We start from the raw sequence: 13,472 nt of genomic DNA on the forward strand, positions 1-13,472 counted from the left end.
CCTGTTACATTTCATGTCTGCTCACGGGGGATCCCAAAATTACCCTGCTATGAAGATTATAGGTAGTAACGCATAATGTGAAACGTGAATCGTGTAGCAATCACAATAAAAGTGTGATGAATGTGAGTGATATGGGACATGTTTGTTTGAAAATAATGGTAGGAAAGAAAACTAAAACTGTATAATCAGGACTATAATTGTGGTTGAACTGGTTGTTTCTTTCAGAATGTATAAAAACAGAAACTTAACTGGCTGAATGAACTTTCTACATTTACAAAAGAAAATGTGAGTAGTACTTGGCATTTTGAGTTGACAGTTGACGGTAGCCATTTACTTCCATTTTTTTTTTCCATGCTATGAAAGTCAGTGGCTATCGTCAACTGTTTGGTTACCTACATTCTTCAAAATATCTGAAAAATAGAAAGAAAGAAACTCATGACTGTGAGTAAATGATGACAGAATTTTTATTTTTTGGTGAACTGTCATTTTAAAGGTTTCTGCTAAATAGCAAAACAATTAAATCAAAAGCAAGTGGAAGCTTTGCTGAAGTCTTGTGCTTCTTAAATGTTTCTCTTTAGTCTCCAAGAGTTTCACAAGAGATCTTAAGTGTCTCAACTGTGATCAGATTTGTCAGGATACCAAAGTCTTCAATCAAAAGTCAGAAATTTCAATAGGAACTCAAGTATTTCTCATCAAAATCTTAGAAGCACAAACCATTTGAGCTGCTACTACATCTATTTGACAGTCCTGTACCACAGGACTACTTAAGTGAACTGCAAAGAAAGTATATGTCACCCTGGACCACAAAACCAGTCTTAAGTAGCACGGGTATATTAGTAGCAATAGTCAAAAATACAGTGTATGGGTAAAAATGATCAACTTTTCTTCTGTGCAAAAAAATCATTAGGATATTAGGTAAAGATCATGTTCCATATTTTATCAATTTATTTCCTAAAGTAAATATATCAAAACTTAATTTTTTATTAGTAATATGCATTGCTAAGAACTTCATTTTTAAATTTTCTCAATATTTTTTGCACCCTAAGGATTCCAGATTTTCAATAGCTGTATTTAGGCCAAATATCGTTCTATCCTGAGAAACCATACATCAATAGAAAGCTTATTTATTCATTATTTATTTATTATTATGTATAAATCTCAATTTCAAAAAATTGCCCCTTATGACTGGTTTTGTGGTCCAGGGTCACATATCTAAAAATCTATTAAAGCATATATAGAATTTTTAATATTTGTTGATCCATTTCTTTTTAATATGGCATCAATGATAATTTAATAAGAATTATTATGAATTTGTATAGACCTGAAAACAATGTGACAATGCGAACCGTAAAACATACATCACTGTGCGCGATTTCATCCATTTTGCTAAAGTCACCCACGCCCTCTCTAAAAACCCCGCCCACCAAAAACATGTCAGCAAATCAGAATGCACAAAATGACGAGTCGGAAGCAGAGGTGTGTTCTGATTGGCTGCTCTTCTCGTTTCGCTTAAAAAGCGCAGAATTCCAGATTCAGAAACAGGCGTGATTTCTCATGCTTCTGAAACTATTGCTATTTTTATACAAAAATATAATTTCTTATTTGGTTTTTCTTTTCCTTTATCGGGTGAAATGGCACCTGGGTATATTTTGGTGAGGTGCACGCTTACACGTTCATAGCAAGTTAAACTTCACAACAACATCTCTAATTCATGTGTTCACAGATAAGAGAAACTGACAGTCGACAGAACTTCTACATAACTGTTAACGCTCTACAAACCCAGGTAACACGGCAGACACATCAAAGGCGAGCGAGGGAGGGAGGGGGATTTGTTTTTTAAAAGCGGCGAGGGGGGAAAATATATGAAAGCAGAAATGTATGCCGTGTGAACGCTTGCCAGGGCCACTTCAGGGAGAAATGCTGGAAAAACGTGATATTTCATACCTCCATCTCTAGAGGAGCCGCAGAGAGCGAAATGAGCGCAGAACAGGAGTAATAATGAAGCCGAGGAGGAGGGTGGGCTGTCAGATTGCTTATTGTTTGTTTTCAGAGCTGTTTGGGCACTAAACATTGATTCTGTCAGCACAGGAACTGCAAGCCAGAGTCGTGTCTGATTATGGGCTATTATACAGGATGAATCATTATTTTACTACATTAAATACAAAATATAAGATATTTAAAGTTGTTAAATGGCTTGTTAGTGTTAGCTGAAAAAACTAAGGCTGGGGAGTGACATTAAAAATAATTAGATTAAAATTTGCATTGTCTAATGACAAAACGCTGTACCACGATGCTGTATGTGGTTGCCAGAGCGTCGCTATAAAGCGCTTATTTTCTTCTCGTTGGCTAGGATTCATTCATACCCGTTATACGACTAAGTTTAATACTTATGGTTACAGGTTAGCCCCTGCTGGTAGGTGTCGTAACTACACCATCTGAACGCAAAAGCATATTTCTTTTTATTTAAAATCAACCCTGGCTGTATCCACCTTATTTTTCCCGTAAGAGTGGGTGCGGCCATTTGTAAATTTTATGGGTCTGGCTTCCGGTCTCATCCGCATCCAGCTATTTTTAGCTGTACAAAACAGCTTGTTTTGCTGCTTGATATTGCAAATTGGTGTGTCTTAACATAGTATTTTAATGTATTATCTTAATTATGAACACACTGGTTTGTAGTACAAACAGTTTTACTGTTTACTGCACAATGTTCTTCTTCTCATTATTTTCCTATATCAGCCAGTGAACCCTAAGACTTGTTCATAAACTTAATTCCGCATTGAAGAATAAGGTGGATTCGAGTATTTCCTTTCCTGCAACTGTTTTGAATCAATGCAGTGTTTTCCCTGCTGCTGAATCACCTCTTCGGCATAATAAATAAAATAATAAAGTGTGTTGTGAACGTGAGTATATTATCTGTTTTAATGCAAAGCAATAAAAAGACTGAATAATATGCAATGTTTTTCAGTTGTTTTTACATGCACACAGAATAAAAACAACAGACTGTAAAGTACAATGCAACCAGTAAAGTCTGATTCATAAACAAATCATGCATATGAGCCAGTTATATTATTATTATTTTATCAAAACGTACAGCACAATGTAGAGTGTAGTCTGATTCATAAATTACTTGTGCAATCCAGTTCTTTTTAGTGAATCAGAAACAAACAGCCCAACCAGTGTAGTTTGATTCCCAAACAAATGACTTAGTTGGTTCTTTTTTTAGTAACTCCAAAACAAAAACATAAGAGTGAACAGTGTAGTCTCCTGAATAAATGACTCATGTGAGCCAGTGCTTTTTAGCAAATCAAAATTGTAAAATGCAACCAATGTACTATGATTGCTGAACATATGACTCATATGAACCGGGTCTTTTTTCTGAATTAAAAACAAAGTCCGACCATTGTACTCTGATTCTTAAACAAATGACTCATATGTGTTGGTTCTTTTTAGTGAATCAAAAAAACAAAGCATGACCAGTGCAACCTGATTCTCAAACAAATGACTCTTATCAGCTGGCTCTTTAAAGTCGATACAAAATACACATGTATATATATATAAAAAAAAAAATATATATATATATATATATATATATATATATATATATAAGCGAACCATGTAGTCTGATTCCCCAACAAATTACTCTTATGAGCTGTTTTTTTTTAACGAATCAAAACAGGCAACCAATTGTTGAACATGTGATGCGTATAAACCCGACATTTTCATGAATCAAAAGCGCGACCAATGTACAAATGAATCGTATGTGTGAATCGTATTAGTGAATCTGAAATACGAAGCATGACTGATGTAACCCGATTCATATGAGCTGGTTCTTTAAAGTGAATTAAAGCATAAAGTGCGACCAGTATAATCTGATTCCTGAATAAATGACTCATGCGAGCCGGTTCTTTTTAGCGAATCAAAATTACAAAATGCGACCAGCGTAGTATGATTGGCGAATATATGACTTGTATAAGCGAGATGTTTTTCATGAATCAAAAGCGTGACCAATGTATAAATGAATCGTATGTGTGAATCATATTAGTGAATCTGAAATACTAAGCATGATCAATGTAACCTGATTCTCAAACAAATGACTCATATGAGCTGGTTCTTTAAAGTGAATCAAAACATAAAGTGCGACCAGTATAATCTGATTCTTGAACAAAAGATTCTTATGAGCTGGTTCTTTTTTAGTGAATCAAAAACTATAAGTGCAAAAAGTGCAGTCTGATTCCTAAATAAATGACTCATGTGAGCCGGTTCTTTTTAGCGAATCAAAAATTACAAAACGCGACCAGTGTAGTATGATTGGTGAATATATGACTTGTATAAACTGCATTTTTTTACGTATCAAAAGCATGACCAATGTACAAATGACTCGTATGTGTGGGTTCTTTTTAGTGATCAAAAATACAAAGCATGACCAGTGTAACCTGATTCTTAAACAAATGACTCCTATGAGCTGGTTCTTTAAAATAAATCAAAAACATAAATTGTGACTAGTATAGTCTGATTCTTGAACAAAAGATTCTTATAAACTGGTTCTTTTTTAGCGAATCAAAATTATAAGAGCATACAGTGTAGTCTGATTCCCAAACAAATGACTTATATGAGCTGGTTTTTTTTAGTGAATCAAAATCATAAAATGTGACCAATGTTCTATGATTGTTAAACATAATGCGTATGAACCAAATATTTTCATGAATTAAAAGCGTGACCAATGTACAAATGACTTATATGGGTGGGTTCTGTTTAGTGAATGAAAACTACAAAGCATGACCAATGTAACCTGATTCTCAAACAAATGACTCCTATGAGCTATTTTTATTTACTTATTTTTTTAAGTAAATCAAAAACATAAATTGCAACCAGTATAGTCTGATTCTTGAAAAAAGATTCTTATGAGCTGGTTCTTTTTTTACTGAGTCAAAAATATAAGAGCAAACAGTGTAGTCTGATTCCCAAACAAATGACTTATATGAGCCAGTTCTTTTTAGTTATTAAAAATGATAAAATGCGACCAATGTTCTATGACTGATGAACACCTAATGCGTATGAACCGGATATTTTCATGAATCAAAAGCCCGACCAATGTACAAATGAATCGTATGTGTGAATCATATTAGTGAATCTAAAATACAAAGAATGACAAATGTAACCTGATTCTCAAACAAATGACTCTTATGAGCTGTTTTCTTTTTTTCAATTTAAATCAAAAACATAAATTGCGACCAGTATAGTCTGATTCTTGAAAAAGATTCTTATGAATTAAAAATATAAGAGCAAACAGTGTAGTCTGATTCCAAAACAATTGACTTAAATGAGCCAGTTCACTTTTTAGTGAATCAAAATTATAAAATGCGACCAATGTTCTATAAGTATTAAACATATAATGCATATGAACCGGATATTTTCATGAATCAAAAGCGCGACCAATGTACAAATGAATCGTATGTGTGAATCACATTAGTGAATCTGAAATACAAAGAATGACAAATGTAACCTGATTCTCAAACAAATGACTCCTATGAGCTGTTTTTTTTTAAAGTGCATCAAAAACATAAAGCACAACCGGCACAGATTACTTGTAGGAATTGGTTATTTTCAGTAAATCTCGAACAAATGACTAATATGAGATGATGCGTTGTAGTAACATATATCAAAAACATACAAAATGACCAGTGAAGTTTGATTCCTGAACAAAGAAAAAGAGTTCCCGGTTTGATTCAGTCTAACAGATACATCACTGAACTGAATCTCTAAGAGTGGTTACTAAATTTGATTTCATTTTATACTTTTATACACATTATACATCCACAATATATTCAACTGGAATATCAGTTGGAATGTAAACAGACGTTTTTGTACAGTATTTATTGAAAATGCTATATAATATCAGACTCATGCTGGGCTCTAGCAACAAATAGACGTGTAGTTATGACAATGATCTCATGTATATGACAATGTACTAATAACCAGAGTTTCATTAACATCACATCATTGGCTTGCATTAGAAGAAAAAGCTAAAACCAACAGCCAATTAATCAGGGACATCTGTGTCAAATGACTTGGTCATAATGTTGATTGGTCATAAGAGCAAGTCCAGTTGACAGGGTAACTAACAGCCCCCACCACAGGGGGCACTAACACATGGCACATATGCTTTTTCAGATTGGGTCTTGGAAATAAATGACACGTCTTACATCTTTAATTTCAAATACATGTAATTGCAATACTAACATCAATACCTCCTCTCACTCAAACAAATCAAACACTGACTACAAGAAGGAATCTGACATCATTTACATATTCTGTACCTTCGCCCAAGATTTTTGGTAAACAAATGCATTGTTTGTTATCGTAAAACTTTGTTTCAACTGTCATCAAAGTCTCTTCCAGATGCATTTCTACTCTTTAAGCATCTATTAGTTAGAATGAGGCCTGCTGTAGCGGCAATGCAACTAGCTGTTAACTCTTTTCTAACTATCTTGCTTCAAATCTTTGATTGTTGTTTGGAAGCTTAATTAAATTCGTTTTTTAAGAGAAGACGTTAATCCCATGCGGAGTCAGCTTTGAATAGATTCCCTCGTTTCTTTCTGCAGTGGCCTATTTGGGTCCGTGCCATTTAAGAGAGCGGGTAAACAAATAATTATCCACATTAATGTGCTGATATTCAGGCCCATCTGGAAATCATCAACAAGTTTAAACCTATATTGCATCAGTCATGCAATCAAATATAATCCGGATTCCGAAGCTAGTCGAAGTGGAGGAGAACTGAAAGCTATGTGTGCAGCGAGTTGAAAATAAAGAAGGCCGATGCATAAATTAGCCAAACATTTAGACTCTGAAATGAGGACACCTGGGTAATGGGCTTTAGTTGACTGCCAATAGCTTGATGTCTCCTCAGATCGGCTTATTGTGGCCTGTCTGGTGAGAAGTAAAAAATCAAGCTATCTGAGGTTAGAGTCAAGCTAACGCTGAGCAGATGTTCTTGCATGAAGATCCCAAAATTCAGCCAATATGATATTCAAATGCAAGTTCCTTGTGTTTTATGGTTTTGAAATAGCTGCACGTGTCAGGGCTGCATGCTACTGACATGTACTGTAAAAAGCTGTTGAATCTGGCCTGCAATTTTCCTCTCCATTGTTTTGTAAATGCTAAACATTTGAAGTATTGGTCGGATGTGCATTTTACACATAGCCGCCCTTATACAGCAAACAAACAGTAATATTTAACCCTTCTGCTCTGCTTAATTCGGTGTTCCCAGTCAAAAATGATGAGAATTGCTTGTAAACATCTCATTTTGCTGTATTATCACCATATCGGTCAGCTTGTTTTCTTTCAATTAGCGCAGGTTTTGTATTTCTTTTTGCAACCGATTGCTTGTAGGCCGCAATGATGTGAGTTCATGCACCCCAGTTTTTAAGTGAAAAAAAGCACCATTTGTGGATCATTTTTGGAAATGTTCATTCAAAAAAATTGAGGTGCATGAGCTCAGATCAATGAGGTTTACAATCAGTCAGTTTTAAAAATGAAGCACACAAACTGTGCTAATGGAAAGAAAACAAGATTGAATCCATTTGGTAATAATATATCATAATGAGAGATTTATAATGATGCAGCTTTATAGGCTATATATGTGACCCTGGACCACAAAACCGGTCTTATGTAGCATGAGTATATTTGTAGCTATAGCCAAAAATACATTGCATGAGTCAAAATTATCGTTTTTTCTTTTATGCCAAAAAATCATTAGGATATTAAGTAAAGATCATGTTCCATGAAGATATTTTGTAAATTTCCTACCATAAATATATCAAAATGTAATTTTCGATCATTTGGACAACTTTAAAGGCGTTTTTCTCAGTATTTTTTTTTTTTTTTTTGCACCCTTAGATTCAAGATTTTCAAATAGTTGTATCTCGGCCAAATATTGTCCTAACAAACCATACATCAGTGGAAAGCTTATTTATTCAGCTTTCAGGTGAAATATAAATCTCAATTTTAAAAAAATTGACCCTTAATGACTGGTTTTGTGGTCCGGGGTCACATATTTGTGAGTTATTAAATGCAAAGTCAGTACATTTTAGTCAAAATTTTGGGTTAAAATGACTGGAACACAACATGAGATGCCAAAAATATTAATCTCCACATCTTTTAAGATTGTATTTGCACTATGGCCTTTTTTGGATGTATTATTACATGTTAATATTCTTGTATCACTATATTCAGCATGCCCATACCGAAAACTTGAGAGTGGGATGGTCAATACACATGCATATACTCTGTTCAATTGAATTATGGCAACTGACACACACATACACACACACACATAAACAAATAAGTTTAACAAAAAGAAAAATTCAATATTTTCATGAAATTGTAGAAACAAATGCATTAACAGAATGGTTTCTGTTATTCAGCCAAGTGCACACAGATATCGGCTAAATATTGTTGATTTATCGGCCTCGTCTATATTTAAAGCTATCTCTAATGATAATACAATTACTACTCTTATTAAATGTTGTTTACATACAGTTCTCTGTATGTAAACAAAAACTCTGTGCAAGCAAAAAAAAAAAGTAAGAGAAAAACAAACAAACGATGCAATTAATCAAAACCCTTTGCAATGCCATGACTTTTACACATGCATGCAACACGCTCTGCGGTAAAAAGTTAGTATGGACACGGAATAAGTTGCATCCAGCGCTATTGTTCTATATTTAACCCCTCAGAGCTTTTGTTCTCTTTGACAGACGACATGTGGGCGGCGACTGTCGTCCTGTGACAAGCTTGCGCAGTGGAACAATTTCAGTAATGGCATGTTACATGTGCATGTGTCGCCTGTAATCCCAAAACACTGAAATGCATGTAAACTGAAGGGTTATTGCTATCCTACACAACATTTCATCACACATTACACAACATATTATCCACCGTGGTGAATCTAGAACACTTGTTTTTTAAAGTTTGAGCGCCACAGGGTCAAAGTTAAACTCTGATATCGCATTTTGATATTGCATGGCTACTGTATTCACTTCAGACTAATATATTATACACACATCTCACTTTAGGACTAATACGTTACATCCGAATCAAGTGATAAATTAGTTGCACTAAAATATCGCAATGCAATAATACATTCTGCACAGTTTCCAACAAACTTCCCAATCCATATGAACAACTTAAAGCATTATTTTCCTCTCCTACAGTTACACACAGTTGCATTGCGCGCATCGAAACGAATGAGAACTAGAACACATGCTGTTTAACATCCAGAGTTTTTGCGCAAAACTTAAACCCCCCAAAATGCTTCTGGAGCAATTAATGCCTGGCACGTTATCAATCTAAACCCCTCTCTCTATGTTTAGCAGCATTTTAAAACAGAAATAAGAAGAGCAAAGTTGATTTACACAGCACGTACCATTGTGGAGCGGGGAATATTGCCAACAGTCTCAAAGACCCATTTTACTCCTTTAGAAAAAAAAAAAAACTTTCCCCCGAAAAAAAGGAGCGTGGTGGGAGAGCAAAAGCAAATGAGTCGGTTTTCTCCTTTGATACCGGAAGCAGAAGAACCGGGTTGCGGGACGGGCCCGTGGATCGCGGAAAACGGCCAACTTTTACGCACGGAAACTTTCGCGGGGTTTCTTTCAGTCTTTCGGCAGGTAGAAAAAAACTGCGCCTTCAAACGAAAACCTTCGCGGCCGGAGACGATTCAGCACGATCGTTCTTCCCTTTACCGAAGCTCTCCGGTACGAATCCCTCCCGGTTCGAGCGTCTCTCCGGTGGCTCGAGTCGAGATCGCGCCGTGCGACAGCAACTTTCTGCCTGCGCAGTTTCAGCTCACGGACTCTGGGCGAACTGGTGCTCAATCTCCATCCATCCCACTGGAGACCTCCTCAGGGTGATCTCCATGACCTCCTCCTCCTCCTCGGTGCACGGATTACACGATCAATTATTATGGAGAGGACGTCATTTCGTGCAAAGTGGATATTGCGGAATCATAAGCGATGCGTGAGAGGAATATGGACTTTTACGTCGCCGAAACGAAGAACGGCGGCGCGCTAACGTTTCAAATATCTAATTAATGTATGTTAAGTAGCCTGTGTAAGAGTAGTTGCCAAAATAAACGTACTACCCTTGCGTGGCCCGTGCAGAACGGTCGGGTTGATCTGTGGATGGATTCGTGCAGTGGCTGGTGAATTATTAATAACCGGGAGCGCTTCACAGTCTGTTGTGTTCACAGAGGAACCAGAACGGCAGCTGGGGGTTTAAGGGAATTAAATACGGGCTTGGAGTGAAGCAGGGACGGCAGGGGATTATACCGTTCACCGGAGAGAGAAAGAGAGAGAGAAAGAGAAAGAGAGAGAGAGATGCAGAGATGTGAAGTGTGTGAGTTTTTGTTTGCAACGACAATGTTAAACGGTGACGTTTCAAGCGATGCACGAATTCAGGTGTTTACAGGGATATTTCTGTGTGTGTTGCCGTAAATCTTCTTATTTCCACGCCTTCAAGTGAGTGCACAAGTAAAAACTAAACCACTGGTGTTAAACTGTTTATTTAGCGAGAACAGGTGTAGTGCAGTTTGATCACCGATCAATTCTGTTGAGATTTAAACAGCAAATCTTCGTGCAGTTCAAAAAATGATTTGCTATCAAACTCACGTGGTTTAAAAGTGTTAAATGAGTTTAAAATCTCAAGTGCTGTTTTAGCTGAGTAACAATGCCAATTTATTTTGATATAAGGCATATTATAGAAATAACTCTAATTCCAAACAACGTGGGGAATAAAAACACATTGATGCATGATACGGTAATTTGTATATGTAGCCAGGCTCTTTTTGTAGTCTCATTTTTAATTAATTCAACGTGTGCCAGATGTGTTTCAAGGTAAACTCGCAAAGGTCGTCTTGTTTGAGGGGATTCCGCGTTAATTACGGCTGTTTTAATTAATTCAACATACCTGGGCTGTAAAACAGAAGAAAGACCTCCAAACGACCTGGAAGAGACGCGCATTGACCTTCAGTGAAGCCCTGATGCGCTCTGTGATGCACCTGCCAACTGCATTATCAAGCAAATGACATTTTCTGTTTGTCATAATAATACGTGCAAAGTCAAATAATTGCAATATAAAAACACAAATAAAATATAATGTAAATCCCCTTATGTCTAAAGTAGATGTCACATTTTAGCAAAATTCATTTTTGTGTATAAAATATCTATTTTTAGCTTTCATAATTGTCCAATTTATATGTAATAGATTTCTTTTTCCATTTTTGTTTAATATTGCAATTTTATCTGTATTACTAAACAATGCAATTTCATTTACTTCGTTTGTTTCCCAAAACAGGCCTACAATCTAGACAAATGCAATGAACCAAAACAGATAAAATATCAAACAAAGCACATGAAGGGATTAATAAAACGAAATTCTCTTTAATACATCTAATTTTAGAGAATCTATAAGAAAAAAAGAAAAAAACAATCTCATGTGCATGTTTGAAATCGAGTAATAAGCATTAAAGCAGAGCAATATCTAAAAAACACAGTATTAAACAGCAAACCATGCTCTGCATATTTTATTTAACAATGTTTGATTTACATTTACGACATTTAAATTTTATTTTCCTAATTTAGCCTTTGGGTTTATCTAAAATCCCTCACCAATTTATCTGATTATAGATATTTCTGAAAACATGACCTAGAATATTTTTCATTAAACCAATAAAAGTAATCAATACTTTTTCAATAGTATTCGTTACTAATATTAGGTGCGTTTAAAAGGAAACCGTCAGAAACATAAATGCGCATCAGAGCTTTCTGAGCCTTTAAAACATCTTTTGAATAAAAGGTAAAAACCTCACAGCATTTACAGTTCACAGTATTTCTAAATAAAAATATATTCAATAAATGAATTGCAATACTATGAATATCAGTATCTAAAAATATATAATAATGAACTACAAGCACTGTTCATGTAATATTAAACAGAATAATATTACATTAAACGTTTTGTATGACAAATCACTCCGTGTATTAAGAGCTGTTATTGTTCTTTTAATTTACTGTGTTTTTGTATTTCATTTATTAAATATAGGCTATGACTTTACTATGTTAAAAAGTTTTGTAAGTACAAGCATCAGCTCGGTCATTATACAATCTAACTGCCCTACACCACATATTGGGCGAAAAAGGAAAATCAACAAATGTCTTACTAATTCAGTTTAAACGAAATTATATTAAACAAATGTAAATATTATATGTACGTCAATATTTAGGCTAATTAACGAAGAGCACGTGTGACATCATAGACTACTGTGTAGAACTGTGTAGAATTAAAATATAGCGAATACTTAAGCAATAACAGGTAAACTCTTTAAAAACGGCATTTGAATTGCGTCATAAGTACGCACATCGTTAAAAAAAATCAAATGTTAGACTGTCCTCAACTAAAATGATTGACATGAGAATACAGAATGGAGAATTTGTCTTGGAATCCCTTTTTAAAATAAATCAGAACACCAGAATGCACATGATTACAATTAAATAAAGCGCGGGGAAAAACACCGGAAACATGAGCACTGACTGAATCATCGGCTATCGATGTTGTCATATTTTCCCAAGCATTTTTGAACGGTAGGATCACAAATAAACGTTGGACGGAGGGAAGAATACACTGATGATGTGCAGGTGCGTTTCAAGCGGACTTCAAAAAGGAAAAAACCCTCTATAAACATGGCTTACAAATATATACTGTAATTACAAATTACACTCGTTTATATTTGTATCTAACAGGTGGGTAAACATCGCGTTATTGATTTTACCACAACTGCAAACGCTCAAAAAGCGTTTTTCTTATCTTGTGATTTACCAGGGTTACAACAACCAGTGGATAGTAAACTAATCTACATTAAAACCAACAATATATTCAAATTAAAAAAATATTTACATTAAAATGTAAAATGCGTTATTGAAAACATGATTTCTTGTATCATTTCAACCTAAAAAGCTTGGAAGAAAAAAACGTAGTTGAATCTTTCAAGCTTTTTTTCTCTTTTGGATTAGTTTCATCGTGTATATAATATGACCCATGTGACTCCTGACCCAAAATACATATTTATGATTAATTTAGAAGGAGAGTTTTAGAAAAAAACTGCCAAAGGCGGAGGTAGTTCACCAAAAACAGTCCAAAGTGTAAAACGTTTTATTGTTGGACATCAGACAGTCCATATTACAGTTGATTGTAACAAAATTAAGACTTCAGTCAAGATTGATGCTGAATCCAACTAAAAAAAACTGTCATCACACCTTATTTCTGCAAGTTTAAATATCATCCATAGCTTTACTAAAACTAGAAGTGTACTGGAAAATTTCAGTAGAGCATGTTGTTTAAACCTGGTTTATTTTAACATCAAAATGTATGATTTATGATGAAAAAGAGATAAAGTTTCTGATACAGACTCAAACTTTTTG

At 34.9% G+C, this 13,472-nt stretch overlaps 1 protein-coding gene across 4 annotated transcripts in view; it reads right to left on the reverse strand.

Moving 5' to 3' along the window:
* The window catches only part of nfixb (nuclear factor I/Xb), a 184,454-nt gene extending 174,451 nt beyond the window's left edge, over window positions 1-10,003 (reverse strand). For all 4 annotated transcript variants that reach the window (XM_051105484.1, XM_051105482.1, XM_051105470.1 and 1 more), the window contains exon 1: window positions 9,425-10,003. In XM_051105484.1, coding sequence (XP_050961441.1) covers window positions 9,425-9,427 — 3 coding nt within the window. In that variant the 5' untranslated portion in view covers window positions 9,428-10,003. The remainder of the gene's footprint in view (window positions 1-9,424) is intronic.
* Between the last annotated feature and the right edge of the window lie 3,469 nt (window positions 10,004-13,472).

The sequence above is a fragment of the Labeo rohita genome, chromosome 3 (genome assembly GCF_022985175.1).
Source record: "Labeo rohita strain BAU-BD-2019 chromosome 3, IGBB_LRoh.1.0, whole genome shotgun sequence".
Lineage (NCBI taxonomy): Eukaryota > Metazoa > Chordata > Actinopteri > Cypriniformes > Cyprinidae > Labeo > Labeo rohita.